Source organism: Lathamus discolor, chromosome 2 (genome assembly GCF_037157495.1).
Source record: "Lathamus discolor isolate bLatDis1 chromosome 2, bLatDis1.hap1, whole genome shotgun sequence".
In the NCBI taxonomy this organism is placed as follows: Eukaryota; Metazoa; Chordata; class Aves; order Psittaciformes; family Psittacidae; genus Lathamus; species Lathamus discolor.
Genome location: NC_088885.1, coordinates 159,645,485 through 159,673,381, shown reverse-complemented (window position 1 = coordinate 159,673,381; position 27,897 = coordinate 159,645,485). Strand labels below are relative to the sequence as shown.

At 50.0% G+C, this 27,897-nt stretch overlaps 1 protein-coding gene across 3 annotated transcripts in view; it reads left to right on the top strand.

The window, feature by feature from the left end:
• The window catches only part of ZC3H3 (zinc finger CCCH-type containing 3), a 165,152-nt gene that overhangs the window by 116,683 nt on the left and 20,572 nt on the right, over positions 1–27,897 (top strand). For 2 of the 3 annotated variants that reach the window (XM_065669073.1, XM_065669071.1), the window contains exons 6-9: positions 930–1,014; positions 3,700–3,855; positions 7,344–7,413; positions 19,274–19,405. In XM_065669073.1, the coding sequence (XP_065525145.1) occupies positions 930–1,014; positions 3,700–3,855; positions 7,344–7,413; positions 19,274–19,405 (443 nt within the window). The remainder of the gene's footprint in view (positions 1–929; positions 1,015–3,699; positions 3,856–7,343; positions 7,414–19,273; positions 19,406–27,897) is intronic. The other variant, XM_065669072.1, reaches the window with a different exon arrangement.

The following is a 27,897-nucleotide window of genomic DNA, read 5'->3' as shown; positions in this document are numbered from 1 at the left end:
GCTCGCGCGTGGGGAGAGCGCGCTGCCGCTCGATCAAATTCCACTCCTTCACTTCCCAACACGCCCGGGCTGGCAGGTGAGTGACTGAGCCACCTGGAAAACCGGGAGCCAGCCTTTGTTTTCAGCTCGTTCTTTCCTGCACCGCTCGAGGACAGTTTAATTACGTGAGCGCATGTAGCCGACACAGCAACTGGGTTTCCCCAGCCAAGCCAAGCCAAGCTGAGCGTGGAAGTGATAGCAAAAGCATGGGGGTTGTCTAGAGGGGCGTTTTGGCACGTTTGAGTGCTGAGGGGAAAGGTTCCTGCTGTGTTTGGAGCTGGGAAGGAGACTTTCTGCTGTGGTTGGTCTGTTGGTGCCAGCGATGTGGTCCAGAAAGAGCATCCTCACCCATCTGGGCTCTGGGAGCTTCTTGCTTTGGGTTAAGGTCGTAAGATCATAGTATCGTTTAATACTTTGGGTTGGAAGGGACCTTTGAAGGTCATCTAGTCGAGCCCTTCTGTAATGAGCAGGGACATGTTCAACTAGATCGGGTTGCTCACAGCCTCATCCAACCTGACCTCAACTGTCCAGGGATGGGGCACCTACCACCTCTCTGAGCAACCTGTTCCAGTGTTTCTTCACCCTCATCCTAAAGACTTTCTTTCTTATATCCAACCTAAATCTCCCTCCTTTTAGTTTAAAACCGTGACCCCTTATCCTGTCGTTCCAGACCATACTAGAAAGACTGTCCCCAACTTCCTTATCAGCTCCTTTTAAGTACTGAAAGGCTGCAAGGGCTCCCTGAAGCCTTCTGTTCTCCATGCATAACCACCCCAACCTCACAGCAGAGGTGTCCTACCCCTCTGATCATTTTATGGACCTAAGATACTGAGAACTGCATTAAATGCATTGATTCTGACCAAACGATCTCTGTTTTCCTCTGTTTCCAGCAGGGCGGTTGCAGTGTACACCCGGTGCTGGCTTCTCTCCATCCAGCTGCTTGAACAGATCAGCCACGAGCCGATACATCGCCAGGTCTGTACTTGTGGGGAGAAACAACGTGCTCCCCCTCCTAATGCTGCCTGTGATTTATGCTTGGGAGGGTGTCAGAAGCTTGAGATGCTGCTATTTCAGTGGCTGTTTATTCACTGGAGCTCTGGTCACTGCTTTTTCCCCAGCCTCTGCTATGAGGTGGTTGTAAGCTCAGCAGAAATCCATGGTTTCTGCTTGGGAGGGGTTTGAAAGGTTCTAAATGCATAGAAACACCTTCCTGTGAGCAAAGAATTCCAAATCCTACTTAGGAAGTCCCTTTTTTAAATCAACCGTATTGTTCTCAAGAGGTATTAAGTCCATCCCAATTTAACCCAGCAAATGTGGAGGGTTTCATTCTCTCCCTTCCAAAAAGTGGGAATTTGCCACGTGGAAAGCACCTTGTATAGAAGAATGATGTTATGCTGCTGGTGTTCAAAGCTCTGCTGCCTTTCTCATTCCCTTCTTGTGTTGTGCTACACATAATGCAACACATCTTTATGTCCTTGAGTAAAAGCATTTGCAGACAAGTCCTTCTTAACTTCAGTAGACTAAGTGTGGTGGTTCTAGATGTCCATATACAGACACAGTGCCAGATTCTAGCTGTATTTTATCTAACCTGAACATCCCCTGTTTCAATCTGAACCCATCACCCCTTGTTCTATCACTCCAGTCCCTGATGAAGAGTCCCTCTCCAGCATCCTTGTAGCCCCATTCAGACACTGGAAGCTGCTCTGAGGTCTCCACGCAGCTTCTCTTCTCCAGGCTGAGCAGCCCCAATGTTCTCAGCCTGGCTCCGTACAGGAGGTGCTCCAGCTCCTGCTCATCCTCGTGGCCTCCTCTGGACTTGCTCCAACAGCTCCATGTCCTTCTGATGTTGAGGACACCAGAACTGCACACAGTGCTGCAAGTGGGGTCTCATGAGAGCAGAGCAGAGGGGCAGGATCACCTCCTTCAATGTGGTATCATACCATGTTGTGGCTTTCTTTGCCTTAGCCTTGGAACCACCTCAAGTACCAAGAAGCAATTAGTGATGGTGCTTGGTGTCATCCGCAGGCCATTTATGATGAAAGAGGTGGTGGCATTTCTAATGCTGAAACAGGGCTTTCACATTCAGTGTTTTGGCTGTGTGAAGTTGTCTTCTTCTCATTGGCATTTTACCTCAAGAACTGCAGACAACCAGTAATAATAGAGGTAAAAATGTGCAGTCACCCCTAAATACATTACTTAAGCAAGTATCTGTCATGGGTAATGCTACTTTGAATCTTAGATCTGTCTCTCACACCAGGAGGACCAAGACTTTGGAAATACATACAATTATATATACATATCAACAATTTTCTATATCAGATTTAATCCTTAATCCCTAGGGAATCAATGCATATAACTACCCAGAGAACCTGAGTGGCTTCATTTGTCCCCATCCAGAGCACTGTGTCCTCTGCAAACCTGAGTTGACGGTCATGTATCGTCTAATTATGTACTCCAGGAGATCAAATCTGCTCTCTCTGGTGTTGCATTCACCCTGATATCATCACTTCCCCTCTTCCTCCTGGTCTCATGCCTCTCTGTAGCTGCTGGGTAATTACCTCTCCAGCTGGAAGCTCATGGAAAACGTGTGCTAAGCACATTTGATATCCTTCAGGAACTTCTAGTGGTACCAGGCAATTAACAGCAACTTCTTCTGGTACTTGGTATTAACCTTGTGTTCCACTGGCTGTCATGTAGGCTGTTTGCCACTTAAAGGACTTGAATAGCAGCAGGTCAGCTGGCAGGGACAGGTGCACAAGTGCCCTCGAAGCTGATGATGTTTGCATCCTGTGCTGCACGAGACCAGCAGGGGAGAAGATGGGTTTTGCCTCACGGTGTTCCCCAGAACCGCAGGAAGCTCTCTCCATGCTCATAGAATCATAGGAGAGAATCATGGTTATGGAGGTGGGAAGGGATCTCTGGAGATGCTGTCCTTCCTCCTGCTCCAAAGGACCCAACCCCCTGCCACAGGCAGGGACACCTTCCACTAGAGCAGCTTGCTCCAAGCCCCTGTGTCCAACCTGGCCTTGAGCACTGCCAGGGATGGGGCAGCCACAGCTTCTCTGGGCACCCTGTGCCAGCGCCTCAGCACCCTCACAGGGAAGAGCTTCTGCCTAAGAGCTCATCTCAGTCTCCCCTCGGGCAGGTTCAAGCCGTTCCCCTTGGCCTGTCCCTACAGGCCCTTGTCCCAAGCCCATCTCCAGGTTTCCTGTAGCCCCTTTAGGCACTGGAGCTGCTCTAAGGTCTCCCCTTCAGGAGCCTTCTCTTCTCCAGGCTGCCCCAGCCCAGCTCTCTCAGCCTGGCTCCAGAGCAGAGCTACTCCAGCCCTCACAGCATCTCTGTGGCCTCCTCTGAGGTCGCTCCAACAGCTCCACGTCCCTCTTGTGCTGCTGCCCGAGAGTTGGATCAGGACTGCAGGAGGGGTCTCCCCAGGGCACAGCAGAGGAAGAGAATCCCTTCCCTAATCTGCTGCTCATGCTTCATGGCAAAGTTGGCCGAAAATAAGACCTAACAGCTTATGGCCCAGCAGGAACTTCCTGAATATCTCACTCTTTCTTCAAAGTGAACTTAGGCTCCTGTGTGTTGTTGAAGTGTTTCTCTATGACATTGTTGTGTTGAAGTTGAACACGTTACCTGACCCTGTCTCTCTTTCCTGTTCAGCCGTGCTGTTCAGCGGAGTTTGGCCATCATCCGTCAAGCCAAGCAGAAGAAAAAGAAGAAGGAATACTGTATGTACTACAACCGCTTCGGCAAGTGTAACCGGGGAGACAGCTGCCCCTACATCCATGATCCAGACAAGGTGGCCGTCTGCACCAGGTATGGATGGACACAGCAATATCATGCTTTGATCCATCATTGTAGACTAAGCCATTGGTTGGCTTTGGTGCTTGCTCATAGAACCATCGAATCTTGGAATCAACCAGGTTGGAAAAGCCCTTTAAGCTTATCCAGTCCAACCATTCCCCAGCACTGCCAAGGCCACCACTAACCCATGGCAATGAGGGCCTTGTCTCCATGGTGTGTGAACACTTCCAGGGCTGTTGACTCCAGCCCTGCCCTGGGCAGCCTGTTCCAATGCCTGAGCACCCTTTGGGGAAGGAATTGTTCCTCAGCTCCAGTTTAAGCCTCCCCTGGTGCAGCTTGAGGCCATTATTTGTGCTATTCCATGGGGAAACAACCTGATAACGGAGATGTAAGACCACGAGGATAGCTGGTCTGGGTCAAGCCTAGGGTCTACCCAACACTTGCCTTGGCAGGTAACCTATAGGAGGAGGACAGAACAAGGCACACAGAGAAGGGCTCTTTCTCTTTGCTGGCACTAGAGCTTCTGGCAGTGAAGCCCTGCAGCCTTGATAAGGTTTGTCTTTCAATTGCTAGAGGTTGCTACCAAACCATCATCATGTAATAGTTCATAGTTCTTTCGGGTGAATTTACTTTGTCCTTTCTTTAACACATGGTATTTATGGCAATGGGTTGCACAACTGAATCATGGACTACGTGGAAAGTGGTTCCTCAACTGACTGCTCAACTACTGTTCTGGGTTCCTCCTCACTGATAGTCCTTGAGAAGGACTGATCACCTTGTAGGCACCAGTTATAACTATATAACAACTCTCTTCCCTGTCCAGACTTCCCAGATTGGAGAATGATGGTCTATTCAATCTTTTCTGGTAATTTTACTCTAAATTTACCCATCATTTTGATGTATTAATGCCAATAAAGCAACACACCAGCAGCCTCCAGGTTAAACACACACAGTTTGGTTGTTCTGCACAGCCTGTAGGGATTACAGAAATTATTTCACATTTTGGAGATGGATACCATTCATTCATTCATTCACTCACTCATTCATGCACTCATGCATTCCATGGTTATGGTTGGAAAGGACCTTAAGCTCATCCAGTTCCAACCCCCCTGCCATGGGCAGGGACACCTTCCACTAGAGCAGGTTGCTCCAAGCCCTGTCCAACCTGGCCTTGAACACTGCCAGGGATGGGGCAGCCACAGCTTCTCTGGGCACCCTGTGCCAGCACCTCAGCACCCTCAGAGTAAAGAACTTCTGCCTTATCTCCAGCCTGAACTTCCCCTGTTTCAGTTTGAACCCATCACCCCTTGTCCTGTCGCTACAGTCCCTTCTGATGAAGAGTCCCTCTCCAGCATCCTTGTAGCCCCCTTCAGACACTGGAAGCTGCTCTGAGGTCTCCACGCAGCTTCTCTTCTCCAGGCTGAACAGCCCCAATGTTCTCAGCCTGGCTCCATAGGGGTGGTGCTCCAGCCCCTGCTCATCCTCATGGCCTGCTCTGGACATGCTCCAGCAGCAACATGTCCTATCACCAGCACCTTTAATTAACCCTCCATAGCATAGTCCAGAAGCTCTGAAATTATTCAAAACTCAGAGTAGTGATTTAAGAGTTAATTAAAAAGTTTTTAATCAGAATAATTGTCCTTAGTGATGTACTCACTGCTCTGAGGTTGAGGATGCCATCAGGGATTGCCAGGTGGAATGCAGAACCTAAACCATGTAGCCAGTTCTCTAAGAGACCATCTGACATGAATGAGTTTATGAGTCCTGGGTAATACCTGATGCAGATACTGGAGCAGTGCAGATGTGATTGACTTAAGAGCCTGCACTGACCATACACTAGGTGATTTCTTCTAGCAGCACTTCTCAGATCCATGCAACAGGTTTGAATCCTTCAGCCTGTGTCTCTGTGCAGCTACAAGTCTTGATAATATATTGCAGGAGAGCTGATCCATGGTGCCAGCTCATTATTCCTGCCCAACACATGATTAAACTGCATTCTATGTCATTTAAAAAGTGAAGAAAAGCCAACTCCATTGATGAACATCTTGAGTCATTTCTCTGTGCAATTGCTCCCGTGCTGGAATCATTTGGAGGTTGCACAAAGCTCGATGGGAGATCATAGAGGAGGGAAAGGTGATTATTGGGTTTTTAACTGGTTCCTTATTCTCTTATAACATATCCTCATGAGCATGGAGATGGTTACGTCCTCGCTATCTGGTCAGGTTTACTTCTGGTGACAAAGAGGACAAGGGATGCCAGCTACTGAGTCCTCACTTTGAATCATAGAACAGTTTGGGTTGGCAAGGACCTTAAGCTCATCCAGTTCCAAACCCCTGCCATGAGCAGGGACACCTTCCACTAGAGCAGGGTGCTCCAAGCCCTGTCCAGCCTGGCCTTGAACACTACCAGGGATAGGACAGCCACAACTTCCCTGTTCAACCTCTGCCAGTGTCCCACCACCCTCATAGTAAAGAACTAATGTCTAATCTAAATCTCCCCTCTTTCAGAATCCCTTTTTCTTCTTATGTTGGTTACCAAAGCTGCTTTTGGGCTTTGCTCCTTGCATACTTTAGGAATTCCTGGACCTTGAGGTCTTTTGAGTCTCCATCCTGCCCCATTTCAGTGGATCACTAGAGGACAACACTGATTTTCTCCCAGCCCTTTGTCTCCTTACCCTGGTGCCTTCCAGCTCCATCCCTCTTCTTTAGTTTGACATTATCATCTCTTATTTTTCTCAGTCTGCTTTTGATTTAAGGTGTCCTTTAACTTGCAGACCTGGGTGTATTGAGGAGTTGCACGTAGCTATGCTGTGATCACAGTCTGCAAACTTCGTTGCCATCAAGCTGGTTTTCCCATCTGTATGTTCCCATTTATACTTTGTTCAGCTCAGTTAATGGATCTCTCCATGCTCATCTCTAAATTTACCCAGATTTATAAGTAAAGCATATTCTGTGCTCCACAACCTCCCATACCCCTGGATTCTCCTTTGGGGGGTTCAGACCAGCACTCTCCCCATGATAACATGTACTTTATTCTGCTGTCACATTGGTAGCTCGTACTAAAACTTCTGAGTCCAAACATTCTCATGTCCTTTGGGATCTTGGTTGTGTCCCTGTCTCTTCACCTCCTGGTTGTTGGCCACACACACTTGGAGGTCCTCCTTGTGGTTTATCCAGCATCTGGTGTCATCAGGGCTCTAGGAAGGACCTTTCTCTTTCTGAGAGCATCAACTCTGAACCTTGGGCCTTGTTCTACCTACAAATGAGCTGCCAAATACAATGAAAGAACAAAATCTATCAGGAAGCATCAACTGCTCTTCCAACAAGAAGGACTTTTAGCATTTTAGGGCATGAAATGGCCTTTAACAGTGACCTTGGCAGCAGTTGTGTTTGTGGCCTTGGGTACACCTGGTAATGGGACAAGGCAGATGCTTGGTGTTTAAAACCATGTGTTTTGTGATCCGTCTTGTGCTCAGCCCTCTCCTTCTGGTGTCTCTACAGGTTTCTCCGTGGCACTTGCAAGAAGACGGATGGGACCTGTTCCTTTTCCCACAAGGTGTCCAAAGACAAGGTCTGTATGGGCTTCCCAAGGATGTGGTGTGGCTGTATGAGCGAGCGGACACTGGTGGTTGTAGGGAAGTCCACCTCATTGAGTTTGCTTGCCAGGCTGTTCAGGCTCATGATGGACTCTTCATCAGGGACTGTAGCAACAGGACAAGGGGTGATGGGTTCAGACTGAAACAGGGGAAGTTCAGGCTGGAGATAAGGCAGAAGTTCTTTACTGTGAGGGTGCTGAGGCGCTGGCACAGGGTGCCCAGGGATGCTGTGGCTGCCCCATCCCTGGCAGTGTTCAAGGCCAGGTTGGACACAGGGGCTTGGAGCAACCTGCTCTAGTGGAAGGGGTCCCTGCCCGTGGCAGGGGATTGGAACTGAATGGTCCTTTCCAACCCAAACCATTCTATGATTCTGTGATGGGGTTGTGAGAGCAAGGAGGGTCTCTTCAACTGGCATGAGGGTTGAATACATGAATGCATGCTGTGCATTGATACGTGAGTGTTATACATGGATGCATTAAGCAGCAGATTGGAAACCAGAGCACTTGTGTTGGGTAATGTGTGTTGGGTTAAGGAGTGTTTAAACTTCAAGTATCCCAGAGAAGGAGCACAGGAACAGCATTTAGTTGTGTCTAAACCTTAGCTACCTCTATAAGATCACCCTTCCCTGAGATCACTCACCCTTTTAAATCACCCTGTGCTGGCATCGAAGGAGGATGTTTTAACATCCCAGAACTTGGAAGTATAAATTAACCTCTCTAAGAAGCCAGGCAGTGAAACCAAGTGGCGAAACAGCTTCTGAGTTCATCATGGGTTTCAACCCTCTTGATGTATTTGAGGGTCTGCAGTTTTATTACATGGAGCAAGGTGGAAAAATAATTAGGTTTGCTTTTAGTGATTATCAGTTGGTGATTTAACAGCTGAAGCTCCATTCAGCAGCTGGATCTCCAGTAGAATGTAGCTTTGGAGACCTCAAGTGTTGAAACTGAGATGAAGTTGGTGCTGAAGGTTAAGTGTAGCTGTGGGTCCTGAGCTGGGATGTGCTTCAGGCCCCTGTTTACATTCAGCTTTGTGGGATGGATGTGGAGCATCATTTCTCTGCTACAAAGGATCACCCAGACAACAACAATGAGGTTAATCCCACCAGAGTATCGAAACCCCAGCCAGTGTCACTGTTTGTGACCTGCTCTGCTGTTGGGATGAGATAGAATTACAGAACCATAGAATGGTTTGAGTCAGAAAGGACCTCCAGATCACCCAGTTCTGACCCCCCTGCCATGGGCAGGGACACCTCACACTAAACCATGTCACCCAAGGCTTCATCCAACCTGGCCTTGAACACTGCCAGGGATGGAGCATTCACAACTTCCCTGGGCAACCCATTCCAGTGCCTCACCACCCTTACAGTAAAGAACTTCTTCCTTATACCCAATCTGAACTTCCCCTGTTTCAGTTTTAACTCATTACCCGTTACCCCTTGTCCTATCACTCCAGTCCCTGATGAAAAGTCCCTCCGCAGCATCCTTGTAGCCCCATTCAGACACTGGAAGCTGCTCTGAGGTCTCCACGCAGCTTCTCTTCTCCAGGCTGAACAGCCCCAGTGTCCTCAGCCTATCTTCATGCAGGAGCTGCTCCAGCCCCTGATAATCCTCGTGGTGTCCTCTTTACTTGCTCCAACAGCTCCATGTCCTTCTGATGTTGAGGACACCAGAACTGCACACAGTGCTGCAAGTGAGGGCTCACGAGAGCAGAGCAGAGGGGCAGGATCACCTCCTTCGCCCTGCTGGTCACGCTCCTTTGGATGCAGCCCAGGATCCGGTTGGTTTCTGGGCTGCGAGCGCACACTGCAGCCGGCTCATGTTCATTTTCTCATCGACCAGCACCCCCAAGTCCTTCTCCACAGGGCCAGAAAGCCAGAGAGCTTGCCTGGATCTGGAAGTGCTGCTTTGAATTACTCACGCTTTGTTTATTTAACCTGTACCATGTGAACTGTCATTATGACACTTTCTTCTCCCCACTCTCAGACATCGCCATCCTCCATTCCCCATCCACAGCATCATGGAGGTAATAGAATAATACAATGGTTTGGGTTGGAAAGGACCTTAAAGCTCATCCAGTTCCAACCCCCTGCCACAGGCAGGGACACCTTCCACTAGAGCAGGGTGCTCCAAGCCCCTGTGTCCAGCCTGGCCTTAAACACTGCCAAGGATGGAGCAATTCCATTGCAACTATAAGGATGGGGTAATTGCAGTGCGTTTAGTGACCTGTGAAGGATTTATCCCATGGGACGTGAGGTCTCATCAGGGTCTGGGACAGCACCTTCTCCAGCAGCGCTTGCCTTCAGGAGCACAGTTCTCTTGTCTTCTGTTTGCTCCATTTGCCTGAGGCACGTTCCTTGTCAGCAGGGAGCTCATAAGTTATCCTGGCAGTGAACAGAGCTGCTCTGAACCAGCCACAAAGCACCAGATGGTTTTTACATGTATTTCTCTTCAGAGTCACTTAATCACGAGTATATAAAATAGAGAAGGTAGGCTGGGGACAGCTGTACTCCCTGCCTCGTGGCGTGTCAGAGGAGGGATGGGGATGAGAATTGATAGGAGGGAAAAAGGCCGGTTTGCTTTTTTCCCTTCCTATAACAGATAGTTAGACTTCAGAAATAAAGAAGCCAGGAAAGAAGAAAGCTTTGCAAAGGGACTGGCTGTTGCTGTATCCATTTGGGAGTGAATATGGGGCCAGTGACTTCTTCTTCAGCCTGGAGAAGGCTCCAGGGAGAGCTTAAAGCAGCTCCAGTGCCTCAAGGGGCTACAGGAAACCTGGTGAGGGGCTTTGGACAAGGGCCCATAGGGACAGGCCAAGGGGAATGGCTTTAACCTGCCAGAGGGGAGACTGAGATGAGCTCTTAGGCAGAAGCTGTTCCCTGTGAGGGTGCTGAGGCGCTGGCACAGGGTGCCCAGAGAAGCTGTGACTGCCCCATCCCTGTTCAATTCCAACCAGTCTGTGAGTAGCTTGAGAGAGGACGCCTGCAACACCGGAGCGGAGAGGGGAGAGATCAGCGTCCAGGAGCCTCACCTCAGAGCGACAAGAGCCACTGAGGAGGGAGCCTCAAGTCCTGAACAGGACTTGCCCAGGACTCGGAAGCTCAGCTCCCGCGAGGGGCTGACTCACAGGGGGCGGAGCCAGGAGGCTCGGTGTCAGATTCAAACCGGCCATCAAGGGCCACTCTCGATCAGTTGCTGAGGTGAGTAGCTTGAGAGAGGACGCCTGCAACACCGGAGCGGAGAGGGGAGAGATCAGCGTCCAGGAGCCTCACCTCAGAGCGACAAGAGCCACTGAGGAGGGAGCCTCAAGTCCTGAACAGGACTTGCCCAGGACTCGGAAGCTCAGCTCCCGCGAGGGGCTGACTCACAGGGGGCGGAGCCAGGAGGAGTGGCACCAGCTGGGAGTGGCTAAAAAAACCTTCCCAGGGAGCGCGGCGACCAGGAGCGCGGCGAACAGAGCCGGCAAACAGAGAGCGTCGAGGCAGAGGGTCGAGGCAGTTTGCGCGGCAGTTCGCGCGGGCAGGCGCGCGGGCAGGCGAGCGGGCAGGGAAGCGTTCCATCCGCCTCATCGAGAGGACTCGCCTGGAGTACAGGAGGGGGAAGGAGTGCTGAGGGACGTAGACGGATTGATTGACCAGATAGATCATGGTTACAACACGATCGAAAGCTGCAGTGAGTACTAATGTGGGTATCCAGACTGAGCCTTCCTGCAGACATGCAGCTGTGCAGGTCTCTGGCTGCAGCGAATGCCTGAGCCTGGCACTTGTATTGGAGGGAGCCAGTGACACTGCTTGTGTTCGCTGTGAGCAAATAAATGACCTGCTCGGGCAGGTGGCTGAACTGAGGGAGGAGGTAGAAAGGTTGAGAGCCATTAGAGAGTGTGAAAGTGAAATAGATTGGTGGAACCACACCCTAAGGCAAGGGCAGAGGGAAGTGGTTCAACAAGCTATGGATCCCCTTCCCTCCTACCATCAGACAGAAGGAGAGAGCTTAATGGACAAGGATGGATGGAGGGAGGTTCCTCCTCGGAGAGGTAAGCGAAAACCCTCACAATCCCTTCCTCCCTCCCAGTTGCCCTTGAATAACAGGTACGAGGTCTTGGAAATTCAGGGCCAGGTGAATGGAGATGGTGAGGCAAATCTATCTTGTGAGTCACCCAGGGCTAGTCACTCACCCACATGCCTCAGAACTTCCCCAACCAAGAAGAAAAGAAGAGTAATTGTGGTGGGTGACTCCCTTCTGAGGGGAACAGAAGGGCCCATTTGTCGACCGGATCCACCCCACAGGGAGGTCTGCTGCCTGCCTGGGGCTCGGATTAGAGATGTTAAAAAGAAGCTCTCTGAACTGGTGCAGCCGTCTGACTACTACCCGCTGCTGGTTTTTCAGGTTGGCAGTGACGAAATTATTACGAGGAACGTAAGGGCAATGAAGAGAGACTACAGGGCCCTGGGACGGCTGGTTAAAGGGTCTGGAGCGCAAGTGGTGTTTGCCTCCATACCTGTTGCAAGCGAGGGTGAAGGGATATATAAGAAGACTCTGCAGGTTAATGTATGGCTACGTGACTGGTGCCAAAGGCAGGGGTTTGGGTTTTTCAGTCACGGGCTGCTGTATGGGACACCTGGTTTGCTGGTGACAGGCGGGATACACCAGTCCCAGAGAAAAAAAAGGGTTTTGGGGCAGGAGTTAGCAGGGCTTATTGACAGGGCTTTAAACTAGTTAGGAAGGGGGGAGGGGATTTAACTGGGCCTGTTGGGGACAAGCCCAAGAGGAACATGCTAGGGATTGAAGGATGGCGGGCTAAGGAGGACTATCAATCTCTTGTTTCACTTGTGGGAAAGGATAGCTCTTTAGACCCTGTCCCGCAGGGGAAAAAGAGTACTAGGACTGGCTCCCTGAAATGCCTGTACACCAATGCACGCAGCATGGGGAATAAACAGGAGGAGTTAGAAATCTGTGTGCGGGCTAAAGGTTATGATCTAGTGGCGATTACAGAGACATGGTGGGACAGTTCACATGACTGGAATGTGGTCATGGATGGCTATGTCCTTTTTAGGAAAGATAGGTCAGCGAAGCGAGGTGGTGGAGTTGCTCTTTACGTGAGAGAGCAACTAGAATGTATTGAGTTCTGTCCGGGGTCGGATGAGGAGCAAGTGGAATGTCTGTGGGTACGAATCAAGGGGCTGACTGGCACGGGTGATACAGTTGTGGGGGTCTATTACAGACCTCCTGATCAGGACGAAGGAGTTGATGAGGCTTTCTACAGGCAACTGGAAGTAGCCTCGCGACTACATGCCTTAGTCGTCGTGGGGGACTTTAATTACCCCGATATTTGCTGGAAGACTCACACAGCCAGTCATTCACAGTCTAGGAGGTTCCTCGAGTGCATTGATGATAATTTCTTAATGCAAATGGTGGACGTACCAACTAGGGGAGCAGCGCTGCTAGATTTAGTACTCGCCAACAAGGAGGGTTTGGTCGAAGTGGTGACGGTCAATGGCAGCCTTGGCTGCAGTGACCATGAGATGGTGGAGTTTAGGATCCTGTGTGGGAGGAATAGAATACCTAGCAAAGCCACAGTTCTGGATTTCCGAAGGGCCAACTTTGGCCTCTTCAGTCAACTGCTAAGGGAAGTCTCATGGGAAAGTGTACTAGGCGGTAAAGGGGCTCAAGATAGTTGGTTAGCATTCAAGGACCGCTTCTTCCAAGCTCAGGATCGGGGCGTCCCAATGAGTAGGAAGTCAAGTAAGGGATCTAGGAGACCGGCGTGGTTAAACAAGGAGCTGCTGGGCAAACTCAAGTGGAAAAGGAGAATCTATGGATTATGGAAGGAGGGGCTGGCCGCTTGGGAGGAATATAGGACAGTTGTTAGAGGATGTAGGGAGGCAATTAGGACAGCTAAGGCCTCCTTGGAACTCAATCTTGCTAGTCGGGTTAAAGACAATAGAAAGGGCTTCTTCAAATACATGGCAAATAAAACTAAAACAAGAGGCAATATAGGCCCACTGCTGAACGAAGTGGGTACCCTGGAGACAGAGGATATAAAGAAGGCAGAGGTGCTGAATGCCTTCTTTGCCTCTGTCTTTACTCCTGCAGACTGTCCCCGAGGGCCCCGGATTTCTATAGCCCCAGAAGGAGTCAGGACAAAGGAGGAGTTTGCTTTGGTAGATGAGGATTGGGTTAGGGATCAGCTATGCAAACTGGACATCTGTAAATCGATGGGTCCGGATGGAATGCACCCACGGGTGCTGAGGGAGCTGGCGGAGGTCATTGCTAGGCCACTTTCCATCATCTTTGGTAAGTCGTGGGAAACGGGCGAGGTGCCTGAGGATTGGCGGATGGCAAAGGTCACACCAATCTATAAGAAGGGCAAGAAGGAGGACCCGGGTAATTATAGACCGGTCAGCCTTACCTCCATCCCTGGAAAGATGATGGAACAACTTATTCTTGACTCCATCACTAGGCATATCAAGGATGAGGGGGTCATTAAGAACAGCCAACATGGTTTTATGAGGGGGAAGTCATGTATGACCAACCTTATAGCCTTCTATGAGGAAGTGACTAGGTGGAGGGATGATGGTAGAGCGGTAGATGTAGTTTTTCTTGATTTCAGTAAGGCATTTGATACTGTCTCCCACAGCATCCTCATAGATAAGCTAAGGAAGTGTGGGCTTGATGATCAAGTAGTGAGGTGGATCGAGAACTGGTTGAAAGGAAGAAGGCAGAGAGTTGTGGTCAATGGCGCAGAATCTAGCTGGAGGTCTGTGACTAGTGGAGTTCCTCAGGGGTCGGTGCTGGGACCGGTGCTGTTTAATATTTTCATCAATGACCTGGATGAGGGAACTGAGTGCACCCTCAGCAAGTTTGCTGATGACACAAAACTGGGAGGAGTGGCTGACACACCAGAGGACTGTGCTGCCATTCAGCGAGACCTGGACAGGCTGGAGAGTTGGGCGGGGAGAAACTTGATGAAATTTAACAAGGGCAAGTGTAGAGTCTTGCATCTGGGGAAGAACAACCCCATGTACCAGTACAGGTTGGGGGTTGACCTGCTGGAAAGTAGTGAAGGGGAAAGGGACCTGGGGGTCCTGGTGGATAGGAGGATGACCATGAGCCAGCAATGTGCTCTTGTGGCCAAGAAGGCAAATGGCATCTTAGGGTGCATTAGAAAGGGAGTGGTTAGTAGGTCAAGAGAGGTTCTCCTCCCCCTCTACTCAGCCTTGGTGAGGCCGCATCTGGAATATTGCGTCCAGTTCTGGGCCCCTCTGTTCAAGAAGGACAGGGAATTGCTTGAAGGAGTCCAGCGCAGAGCCACAAAGATGATTAAGGGAGTGGAACATCTCCCTTATGAGGAGAGGCTGAGGGAGCTGGGTCTCTTTAGTCTGCAAAAGAGGAGACTGAGGGGTGACCTCATCAATGTTTACAAATATGTGAAGGGTAGGTGTCAGGATGATGGAGCTAGGCTTTTTTCAGTGATATCCAGTGATAGGACAAGGGGCAATGGGTGTAAACTGGAACATAGGAAGTTCCACGTTAACATCAGGAAGAACTTCTTTACTGTAAGAGTGACAGAGCACTGGAACAGGTTGCCCAGGGGGGTTGTGGAGTCTCCTACACTGGAGATATTCAAGGCCCGCCTGGACAAGTTCCTGTGTGATGTACTGTAGGTTACCCTGCTCTTGCAGGGGGGTTGGACTAGATGATCTTTTGAGGTCCCTTCCAACCCTTGGGATTCTGTGATTCTGTGATTCTGTGATTCTGTAGCTCTTTTCACCTGAGAGAAGGAGGATGAGGCACCCCAGGGATGGTTCAAAGGTCTCTCCACTCACCACCTTGTCATCAGCACAGGCTGGAAGAGAAACAGCCTCTTCTGTGGATTTCAAGCTTGTTTCAGGGTGATTTATGGCTGTAGGGATGCTGCTACCCAAAGCAAGCGGCCGCTTTGCTCTTCGACTCCTGGACTCCCTGTTAACCCGGGTGATCGCTAGCAAAGGTGGTGTTAGCCTCATTTATCAGTGGAGGAGAAAGGCAGATGAAGTTGCTCAGTAGAGATAATACCCCGTTTTCCCTCCCCCTTCTGTGTTTTGGGAGTTGATCCCACCTCTTCCTGGGATGAAGGATTGGAAGGGAGGCTTGGTTTTGGCTGAGTTGGGGTTTTAATGTGATGAATGGAATTGTTGTGGTGGTTAATGGTGATGTGATGTCAGTTGTGGTTTGGGGCGTCCCCAGTTCTGCTGATGCCCCATTAGTTCACCCTCAGAATGTTGTGGTTATGGGGGGGACACTGTACAACCTCCTCATCACAGAAGCTTCAGGTTATTGTTGTGTATCCCACCTCAATGGGAAGTCCCTAGGGATGTGGCCCTGTATCCAGTCCGCAGGGTGAAGGACCAAGGTCTTGCAGGGCTTAGCTGTTGGTTTGAGGACAAAACTCTTGGCCAACCTTGGGACGATCCTGTGCCTCAGTTTCTCTGATGAAAAATGGGGACAATCCCTCTGTTTTCTATGGGAAAGCTGCATGAGTTCAGCTTTCCCATACTTGCTTTTCCCCATCTTTGTTCCAAGCAGAGGATGGTCTCTGGCATATGAGGGTGCTCCAGATGTGCACAAAGCTTTGCAGATGCTTTCAAAATCCAAACTGTCCCTCTGGCAATGGAAAAAGGAGCCTGGAGGAGAGGGAAAGCAGGTGGTCGTGGAATTTTGCTCTGCAGAGGGTGCAGGGCAGAGCCTTCAGCATCCATCAGAGTGATCATAGAATAACAGAATGGTTTGGGTTGGAAAGGACATTAAGATCATCCAGTTCCAACCCCCCTGCCACGGGCAGGGACACCTTCCACTGGAGCAGGGTGCTCCAAGCCGCTGCGTCCAACGTGGCCTTGAGCACTGCCAGGGATGGGGCAGCCACAGCTTCTCTGGGCACCCTGTGCCAGCGCCTCAGCACCCTCAAAGTAAAGAACTTCTTCCTTATCTCCAGCCTGAACTTCCCCTGTTTCAGTCTGAACCCATCACCCCTTGTCCTATCACTGCAGTCCCTGATGAAGAGTCCCTCTCCAGCATCCTTGTAGCCCCCTTCAGACACTGGAAGCTGCTCTGAGGTCTCCACGCAGCTTCTCTTCTCCAGGCTCAACAGCCCCAGTGTTCTCAGCCTGGCTCCATACAGGAGGAGCTCCAGCCCCTGAGCATCCTCGTGGCCTCCTCTGGACTCTCTCTGGTTGAGCGTTCACCACTTTCTCAGGCAAAAGGGATTTCTCTGTGACGGGGCTGATCCGCCAGCACCTCCCAGTGATTGAGAGACACCAGTAAATGTGAATGAATGGGTTTGTGAGTGAAGGTTAGCGAGAGGCTAAGACTGGGGCACCCGCCCGCTGCTGCTACAACAGCTTTTCCCCTTGAGGAACTCGCAAAGAATCAGCATTTTTCTCCCTAATAGAGCTTCAAAACTCTGTTGTGAGCAATTTGGAGCTTCACGTGGAGTTTCGGGTTCATTAGCTGCTGCCTCCAAAGCGTGTTCGGAGTCAAAAGCTGTCTAATACGGACGCCCCGCACCACTGCCTTGAATTAATGTTATTGTTATTTGTGTGGACGTAGTGGGGTGCAAACAAGGTTAATTGAAATGAGAGTGCTGCTTCCTCTTGATAATGGCTCGGGCTTGACAGCGAGGAGGAGTTGAGGTTTGTAGCAGAGCTGCCTTTATTACCCCTTTTTATTAGAGCTAATTTGGGCTCTAGATCAAAAACTACATTAAGGGAATCATTTACGGTCACACCACCAGCACCAAACCCAGATAGCCCCCGAGCCCTGTCCTTTATGTTAATGCCTGCAGTTAAAAGACAATTAAAAATAAACTCTTCTCTTTTAAAGCACCCTTTGTTTTCTTTCCTCTCGGCTTCCCTCTCGATCTCTCTTTGCTTGGAATGAGCCAAATGAGTTCAAACCCTAATGTGCCCTTCAGGGAAAAAGGGATTGTTTCCAGATAGCCTCCACTGGGCTCATTGCAGGATTGTAAATATTAGTTTGGGGTTGCTCAAACTGCTGGGACTGAGATGCTACCCCTGGGCAGAGGGAGGGATGCAGGACCGAGCAGGAAGGGAATCCAGCATGTAGGCGAGCAGCAAGGGATTAAACAGGAGGAGCTGGACCATTGCGATGGCTTCGGGAAGTGCATGATCCCGTTGGCAGCTGACTTGTCGGGTTGGGAAGTTATCTGTGGTAGCCGGTGAGTTAAAGATGCTGGGATATCACAGCGGGCTGGTAATCTGTTTTTAATTGTAACAGCTGGCGGAAGGTGAAGTTTGTGCTTGGAGGACGAGGAGGATCCTTCCTCAGTTGCTCTTGTTACCCACATCGGCTGTTGCGATGCTGAAGCTTCAGGAGAAGGGCTTTGCTCTGTCAGTAACCACTCTCTTCCTTGACTGCTTGCAGCAGGATACCAGGGTCTCTTCCTCCTTTCCTTCCCTCCTGGAGCATCCCTCCTGCAGCACACAGGGACAGGCATCGTCACATCGCTCGCAGCACTTGGTGCGAGGCAGCCCCCCTAAAATGCTTGTAGAGGTGGAAACACTTCCCCCTTGCTAGGACCCAACTTTGGGGGCATTTCTCTAACCACATGCTCTGCATCCTGCAGCAGCTCCGTATCCATGGAGTTGCCAAATAGAGGGGACACCTCAGGATGCTGGTTTGGCCTTTGCAATGGCCAGAAAGAGTTTAATGAGCAAAGCGCAAGATCCTGCGCCTGGGCTGGGGCAATCCCAGGCACAGCTGCAGGTTGATGTCCCTAACATAAGGACACGGAGCTGTTGAAGCAAGTCCAGAGGAGGCCACAAGGATGAGCAGGGGACTGGAGCAGCTCCTGTATGGAGCCAGGCTGAGAACATTGGGGCTGTTCAGCCTGGAGAAGAGAAGCTGCGTGGAGACCTCAGAGCAGCTTCCAGTGTCTGAAGGGGGCTACAAGGATGCTGGAGAGGGACTCTTCATCAGGGACTGTAGTGATAGGACAAGGGGTGATGGGTTCCAAGTGAAACAAGGGAAGTTTAGGTTGGAGATAAGGAAGAAGTTCTCTACTGTGAGGGTGCTGAGGCGCTGGCACAGGGTGCCCAGAGAAGCTGTGGCTGCCCCATCCCTGGCAGTGCTCAAGGCCAGGTTGGACACAGGGCCTTGGAGCATCCTGCTCCAGTGGAAGGTGTCCCTGCCTGTGGCAGGGAGTTGGAGCTAGATGATCTTAAGGTCCTTTGCAACCCAAACCATTCCATGATTCTATGATTAACCTGCTGTGGGAGAGTGCAGTCAAGCTGGTGTGAGCCCTGCACTGCTGTTGCTATCACAGCCACTGCATCATCCCTTGGGAAGAGTGTTCTCCATCCTCAGGCATGCAACAGTGAGCTTGGCTTAATGCCTTTTGCCAGCAAGGATCCCTGGCAGCAGTCGCTCCTGCTCTTCAAGGTTAGTTGGGAGAGTATCAGCAGCAGATGAACCTGCTCCATGCGTCCTTGTGATAACAGCGTTTGTTACCATTCCCCCATCATTTCCTTGTGTTGTACAGAGGCAGTTTTCTTTCTGGTGCCAGTTTCATGTCTTTCACCCCCTCTCCAGGATCCTGAAGGATGCTAAGGCGAGCGTGTTCACCCCCTGTGTGTATATACACTGGGACCATGTAATGTCAGGGGGCTGTGTTGCATAGAGACCAATAGAAGAGCTAAAAATTCCTCTGGGATCAATGCATGGCAAAAAGCACGTATTTATTTTACACATGGCACTATTTTATTTCAGTTCTGGGTGTTGGAATGGTTCCTAATCATGAACTGGGGGGAGCTCTAATGGGGTTTCTCATCCTCTGCCCTTGCAGATGCCGGTGTGCTCCTACTTCTTGAAGGGGATCTGCAGCAACAGCAACTGCCCCTACAGCCATGTGTATGTGTCCAGGAAGGCAGAAGTGTGCCAGGATTTCCTCAAAGGCTATTGTCCCATGGGAGAAAAGGTAAGGAGGGAACCAGCTCTTGGGGTTCTGGGATGGATGCTCTTGTGCTGAAGCCACAAGCAGTTTCCCTTACGAGCTACAGCACCGATGGGAGCCATAGAGCTGGAAGCTGCTGAATACCTGGATGTGATGAACAGCAGTCCTGTGCCTTCCCAAAGGGTTATGGGCAGGGAGAAAAAGACGGAAACAAATCCAAGGCTGCAGCTTGCAAACGTCGTGCTGGTGTTTCCCTGGGAAGAGCCTCCCTGGGGTTGTCCATGTTGCTGGTGCCTGAACCGATAGCCCCTGTCCTGGGAGCTGCTCAGTTAAATGGATGAGAAGGGAAGGAAGAGGCTTCTGAATCCCTGTTTTGCATCCTAAACCCATAGATATTAATGCTTATTCTGCACTCTGGCTCTGTGATAGATTAAAACTTGAGCCTTAGATCTTGTGGCTCAGTCTTAGCAGCAAGATAACCCCTCCTCACCGAGCCTCCAGGAACTGAGCCTCAGTGTCTGCCTAGTTATCTACCTTGGGGCCTTATGGTCCTCCAGGTCCTGAGGGCCCTCTGGTTTACATCAAAGCTTTGAAATCCTACATGGACTTAATGTGCACCCTGCGTAGACTTGCAGCCTTGTCTGTCAGCTTATGGTACTCTGCATGACACACAGAGCCTGAAAGAGAGCAGCTTTTCTGGAGCAGGGCATGGTTTTGCTTAGACTTGCTGCTCATGGAGGTTTCTAACTCCCCCATGATTTCAGCTGCTTTTTACCAGGGAAGTTGCTGGGATGAGCATTTGAATGCATGGATCCATGTGCCGCTCTGGGCTGGAGCCTGAAGGGTTCTTCTCCTTTTCTTCATCCCTGTAGCTCTTGTTTACAGAGGTTCAACCCAGCAAATGAAGCTGTGGGTGTTTGGAACCCATCGCTGTGGTGTCACCAGGCTGTCCTAGAAACCAAATGCAATGGTGGATGGTGCCTTTTGAAAGCAAGCCCATCCTTCCAAGGGCCACAGAGATGCTGTGAGGGCTGGAACTGCTCTGCTTTGGAGCCAGGCTGAAAGAGCTGGGCTGGGTCAGCCTGGAGAAGAGAAGGCTCCTGAAGGGGAGACCTGAGAGCAGCTCCAGTGCCTAAAGGGGCTGCAGGGAACCTGGAGAGGGGCTTTGGACAAGGGCCTGTAGGGACAGGCCAAGGGGAATGGCTTGAACCTGCCCGAGGGGAGACTGAGCTGAGCTCTTAGGCAGAAGCTCTTCCCTGTGAGGGTGCTGAGGCGCTGGCACAGGGTGCCCAGAGAAGCTGTGGCTGCCCCATCCCTGGCAGTGCTCAAGGCCAGGTTGGACATAGGGAGGGGCTTGGAGCAAGCTGCTCCAGTGGAAGATGTCCCTGCCTATGGCAGGGGTTGGAACTGGATGAGCTTTAAGGTTCCTTCCAAGTCAATTCCATGAATCTTTCCCAAGGAGAACCCACTAAAGTACGAAAACCAGGTGAAAGGAAGGGATAAAAACCCAAAGTGAGCGCTCTAAGCAAAGCAGCAGTGGTGGGAAGCACTAATACATTATCCTGTGCCTAATTACTTTCTGTGGCAGCATGTGGAGGAGACTGTGTGCAGGAGAAACACTTCCTGCAAAGGAAAACACAGGCAGCACCACCTCCGTCCAGCACAGCCCCAACCACGCAGGCAGGATCCCTCCAATTATTTCCTCAACTATTCCAATTTAAATGAAAATATCAAAGAGATATTTAGAATATTTATTCTATTAGGGAAAGTGCTTACAGTGTCACTTTTGGAGTGTCAGGGAAGCATTCTCCTCCACATGATGGATAGCAGCCTGTAATTATAGATGGGGAGAAATTGCTGAGCGGGCCATATTTAACTGGGGGAGAAGAAATCCCAGCGTGGGCCATTAAGGGTTAATTTTATTCTCTAAATAACATAAGGAAAGTGCTGAGTCGGTGCCTTTTGCCTCCAAGTAGAAAGTCCTCAAATGGACCCCAGAGAGTTGATCAGATTCTACTGAATCAAGTGAAAATGTGAACCTGGCTTCATAAAACGATGGCTTGTTAAAGATGCGCCCTCCCTTTCCTTATGAATAATTGAGGGTGGGAGTAAATCTCCTCTTGTTCTGCTTTTTCCCATCTAAGGAATGGGGAGAGCTGTCTGCATGGGGTTTGAACCACAAATGCATGGACAGCAAAGGTGTGTGGTACTGGAGTAGCATCCCTAACGGATAAACTCAGGGCAGTAATAAGGAGTTCAGGTGTTGTGTTGGGCTTTGGCACCTTGGGCTCTTCTCCCAGTCGTGTTTTCCTCTTTGCGTTCCCCCAAAGCAACTCCATTTCTGGTTTCTATCAGACCTTCATCAAAAATGTCCATTATTATCCATAATTTATGAGGTGTCGTTGCAGTGTCACCTCTTAAGTACTTTCTAGAATGTCTTGCAGGGTGCTGAGGCCAAGTCGAGCTGGCCTTTGACCCATCCCATGGGCTCTAATTCCAACTGTGTGAGCTCTTCGTACAGATGATGCTGGGACTGACCCGCTTGGGCTTCATAAAGAGCTTAGAATCAAGTGAGAAAGTTTGAACTTTGCATTCCCAAGTCCCTTTTTCAGGAATTCAGACTGCAGAGGATAAAGGTTCCACCCCCCTGCCACAGGCAGGGACCCCTTCCACTAGAGCAGGGTGCTCCAAGCCCCTGTGTCCAACCTGGCCTTGAGCACTGCCGGGGATGGGGCAGCCACAGCTTCTCTGGGCACCCTGTGCCAGCGCCTCAGCACCCGCACAAGGAAGAGCTTCTTCCTTATCTCCAACCTGAACTTCCCCTGTTTCAGTTTCTGTTACCCCTAATACTGATCATTTCCAGGAGGGAGCTGGTAGCAGAGCTATGACCTGGATCTCCAGCATTCTCACCATTTCCTCTCTTGTTAGGGAATTTTTCCACCCAGTTTCTCCGCCCCAGGTGTGCCTGTGGACCCACAGCTTCCTAAAGGGAATGGGGGGACCTGCAAGTTCAGCTTGGTGAAGCAGTTGGTGAAATATCTTAGAATCATAGAAAGCTTTGGGTTGGAAAGGACCTTAAAATCAAAGCTCCAAAAGATACAGCTCCAAATAGCTCTGTGGCTCCAATCATCTCTAAACACACCACTATGTGTGTCTTAGCTGAAGCATGAAGTGATGCCCACCACAGAAATCAACTTGCTGCCTTGCCTGGGGCTCCCTGACCCCGTGGTCATGCTGGGTAAGGCTGGTCCCTCTGAGCTGGTCACCTGCACTGGAGGAAGCTTCAAGAGAGAAGTGGGAAGAGAGAGGGAAATGGGGCTTCTTGCAGGTGCTCCTGAGGGGTTTCCAAAGATGTTTTAATGAGCTGAGCTACCGTAAAAGCTTCTCTTTGGTTCCTCACTCTTCCTCCCATATGGGTCCTTGTGATAGCATCTCAGCTTGGGGCAGGGGTTCTGGGTGGTTATTTCCCTGCCGAGCCATTCTCCTTGCTGCACCCACTCTTGGCTTCTGAAATAATACCCAAAGAATATGAATTCATGTGAAATAATAGGAATTAATATGAAATAATAGGAATTAATATGAAAGAATAGGAATTAATACTTGGCCCAAAGGAGCTCATTGGGTAATAATGCACACTGAATATCAGACTGCTGTTGGAATACTTGGATGCCAGCCATGGGCTGAGATCTGTGTGACTGAGAGCCTGGACCTGGGAATTCCAACAACCACCTGCATTATTTAACAGACGTGTAGATGTGGCACTTCGGGACATGGTTTAGTGGTCATTAGGCCACCATGGTTTAGTGGTGGCCTTGGCACTGCTGGGTTAGTGGTTGGACTTGATGATCTCTTCATGGTCTTTTCCAACCTAAATGATCCTATGATTCTACATCCAGAGATGACCCCAAGGAGCAGATGCCTTGAGATTTGCTTTGCAGGCACAAAACATGACTTATTGGGGATTGAAGTGTATTTATAAGAACCATACCTAGGGTAGGGTTTGGTGCTGGTGTCCTGAAGCCCTTGCAAGGTGTCAGAGCAAAGGCAAACGCATCAGCCTGGTCCCTTCTAACTGCTGCATCTGTGAAATGGGTTTGTATTAACTAAGCTTGTCCCCCATGGTGTGCATTAGTGAGCGTGCCGCATTAAATACCTATCTTCAGATTGTTTCCATCAGCTGCCTTGAAGCCTGTGGGTAAATTGTTCCCCCATGGGAACTGTTAAGCAGTGAGATGCAGGGAGTTTAAACAACGCTGCACAAAGGCACGAAGAGATGTGCTGGCATAAATCATGGCTAAGAAGGGGCTCCGGTGTTTGCCAGCATCACACCCCTCCCAGGGACCTCACCCAGCACAACCTGCCTCATCCCTGATGGTGAAGCTTGATGCCATCACACCACAGATGCTTATGGTTAACCTGCCCATCAGTCTCCTAAAATCCATCATTCCTGATGAGTTTCTTGGCCTTTCACCAGAGCTCTGATTTGCACCTTACCCATGTAAAGTATTGGCAAAGCTCATGCTAGCAGGGGCAGGTCTGGTTAGCACGTGCTGCCCGAGGAAGTGTGGCTTCCTTGGGGAAAAGCCTTTCCCCCCCCTCAGGTGGAATGTGGTGTTTGCACAGTGGCAGCTGCTTGGGTTTTCTGTAGGAAACTCAAATGTGGGAACTTCTTCTTAGCTGGTGCCTTGTTCTCGTTTGTGTTTCTCTAGGCTGATGATGCATCAGGTTGGTTGTTTTCTCCTTTTCTGGTGGAAGCGTAACAGGTTCCCCCCAGAAACTCACTTCATGGGTCCGATGTATTCAGTTTAAAGCACTTCTTCAGGCAAAGCCACATGAGCTGTGTTAGCAGCTCACAGTTAAATGCCTTTTGGGTTTATCCAGTGCACGATGGAGAGTGACAGCTGAGGGTCCTTGTTCCCCTTCACCTGTTGGCACAGGAAGGTGAAGATCAATGTGAATGATCATTTAGTGAATCCCAGACTGGTTGGGTTGAAGGGACCTTAAAGCTGATCCAGCTCCATCCCCCTGCCACGGGCAGGGACACCTTCCACTAGAACAGGTTGCTCCAAGCCCCTGTGTCTAACCTGGCCTTGAACACCGCCAGGGATGGGGCAGCCACAGCTTCTGTGGGCACCCTGTGCCAGTGTCCCACCACCTTCACAGGGAAGAACTCCTTCCTTATATCCAGTGTAAACCATCCCTCTTTCAGTTTAGAACTGCTCCCCCTTGTCCTGTCACTACAGGACATTGTAAGAAGTCTCTGTCTTTGTTATCAGCCCCTTTAAGTATGGAAAGGCTGCAAGCAGGGCTCCCCAGAGAACAGGAAGAGGAGAAAGGTTTGTATGATTTTGTTGCTCATGTAACTTTTCTCTTCATCTCAGTGATGACCTACGACTACAGGCTGGGCAGAGAGAGGATGGAGCTGCCCTGAGCAGAAGGACGTGGGGTGTTGGGTGAGGAGAAGCTCCCCGTGACACGGCTTCAGTGAGCGCTTGAGCCCAGAACCCCTCCCTGTGTGCTGGGCTGCACCCCAAGAGCGTGAGCAGCAGCTCAGGGAGGGGATCCTGCCCCTCTGCTGTGGGAAGGGGAGACCTGAGAGCAGCTCCAGTGCCTAAAGGGGCTACAGGAAACCTGGAGAGGGGCTTTGGACAAGGGCCTGTAGGGACAGGCCAAGGGGAATGGCTTTAACCTGCCCAAGGGGAGACTGAGATGAGCTCTTAGGCAGAAGCTGTTCCCTGTGAGGGTGCTGAGGCGCTGGCACAGGGTGCCCAGAGAAGCTGTGGCTGCCCCATCCCTGGCAGTGCTCAAGGCCAGGTTGGACACAGGGGCTTGGAGCACCCTGCTCCAGTGGAAGGGGTTGGAGCTGGGTGAGCTTTGAGGTCCCTCCTAACCCAAACCATTCCATGGATCCTGCTGCAGGCTTGTCTGGGTGGCACTGGAGATAACTCGTGTGGGGCAGCTGCTTCTCTGTGATAAGGCATTTTGTGACTTACCTTCTCCCCTCATTCAGAAATAGCTGATGGAGAGCACTGTCTTTGATAGCTCTTTTATAGTCCACTGCAGCTGTATGAAAATCAACTACAAAAGCAACTTTATGTTGTTTAATTTTGGCTCTGGTTGACAGATGTTCTCTGGGTGCTGGAGTTGCCTGCTTGGTTTCATTTGCTTTTCCTATAGTGCACAGCAGAAATGTTCACTCAACAAACTGATTAGTAAGTAAAATCTTTATTTAAAACCCAAAATATAAAGTAGGCTTGGTAATGGGTCTGCTCATGAGATGGTGACCAGGCAGGGTTGGAACAGGCTAAAACCTCTCCAGGTGCATCCTTTTGGCTTGCTTGGGCCATTGAGTCGTTGTGCATCTCCTCTGAGCAATGCTGGCTGTGCTGCTGGTGGTGAGAAATGTTGGTGCTGGTGATGGAAGCTTTTGATTGACAACACTTAGTAGCCTGCAGAAGAACCAGGTTTCTTCCATTCCCAATCCTACCCATTTAGAATCATAGAATGGTGAAAATCTGTGTGGGTTTCCGGTTGCCTCTTATTTACCATTATCTGTAACAGCATAATGAGGGTTCTTATTGCTACTTTAAGTGAAGTATCTGCAGCAGCATTTAGATGGAACATTAAAGATGGTGCTTATCAGGGCAAACTTAAACTGCTTAATATCCTTGGCTAGTTGATAATAGTGCCTAGATAAACACTGGTCTGTGATTTTCCCTCTTGTACTTTAGTATCTTCATGGAAGGAGGTGCATCACAAAACAGGAAAATCGGGAAGTTCAGGGGAAAATCAGTTGCTGAATCGTGGCTATAAGTTGGGAATATACTGATGAAGCAGAGTCCTTGATTTCAACCCGAGTGTCTGTAGATGAACGTGAAAAAGAGCAGGTTTTGTCTTTGCTTCCCCTATTGGAATCTCCCTTCATTCCCATCTGTTCCGTTGTTGGGATGATTGCCGCATCCCATGAACAGTGGGTGACGCCTTCCTTGAGGCACCTAGGACCACACACGTGGTGAATTCCCTGTCATCCCTGATGCAGATGACTCTGTAAAGGATGTCTGGTGGATGTCTGGCTTGCTCCATGCCCCACAGTGATGATTCAGGGTTGGTAATTGCAGTCAGTGTGATACTGGCTCCATCATGGTTTTGGGATGTGATGGATGAGATTGGGAGGGTTTCTGATGGAAATGGGGTTCTTTAACAAAGCAGTGCAGGGAATGATTGAATGCTGTAGACATTGCCATGCAATGGTGAATGCTGTAGTCATTGCCATGCAATGGTGAATGCTGGCTTGGGGATTCACCTTCTGGATGGCTGCATCCAAATAGCTGTAGTCAGTGGGTCAGTGTCCAAGTAGAAACCAGTAACAACTGGTGTCCCTCAAGGGTACAGTGGAAGGTGTTCTGCCCATGGCAGGGGATTGGAACTGGATGAGCTTTAAGGGTCCCTTCCAACCCAAACCATAATGTGATTTGATGATCCCTCATGTCTGTGGCTTTGCTTTTGTGATGGCTCAGCTGGTCCTGGATGCTTTGGGGTTGGAGTAGGGCTGAGTTGCTCAGTGTCCATAGCTGCTCTTCCTCCCTCCTCTTGCCTTGCCTTGTTTCTTTCATTTATATCTTGGCTTAACTACCTACAAGCATTGTCAGAGCTGCGTGACTCTCGTCCAGGCTGACCCAGGACACAGACCTGGATCCAGAAAACCAGGCCTGGAAAATCCAGCCTCTGGCCACACATCCATGAGCACTAGGGAGGTGCAATGCTCTTGGACATCATTTTGCTACATGGGAAGTTCCAGTTACAGAGGAATAGCATGCCCAAAGCAGGGAGAAAGATGAGGGGAAAGAGTGGATGGCAACTCAGAGGAATCTGGCAAGAGGTGGTGGAGAAAGGATATGAAAGAGGGTCCCATCTCTTAGTGGATTTCTGTTTGGGCTTGAGCATGCAGGGAGAAGGGATGCTGCAGGGACAAGGCTTTTCCTTGTCCGCTTCAATCCCTCTCAGCTATTTTGCTGCTTCTTAAAGATGATGATCCCACTGAGTTTACAAACAGCATCCCATTCTGTATCCAGCTCCAGAGGTACTTTAGCTCAAATGCTGTTTTATTGCCTGCAAACACCAAGGGAGAGGATTCATGCCTTTGCGGTAGATCCTAGAGAGCATTTAGTATCCCAAATCGTGGAGGACATTTGGAGAGCACCATTAGAAATCATTACTTCCCTGCAAGCTTTTTGCTAGGGCACCAAACTCTGTTTTGAGAGCAGAAACCTGTTTTGGATCAGATTCCTTAGGATAATGTCTGAGCTGAATGTGTCCATCATTATTCCACAGGCTGGATGATGTCTGGATGTTTTGTCCTCCATGTTCTAGCAACAGGGAGCTGGAATATTCCTTGAAAGGCTGCTTCCATCTGCACCCAATTATAAGAAAGCCATCAGGAAAAAGCTATTTCCTAGCTGTCAGATCGTAGCAGCATCAGGAAACAGCTCGGCCACCTCCAGCGATAGCTTCCCAAC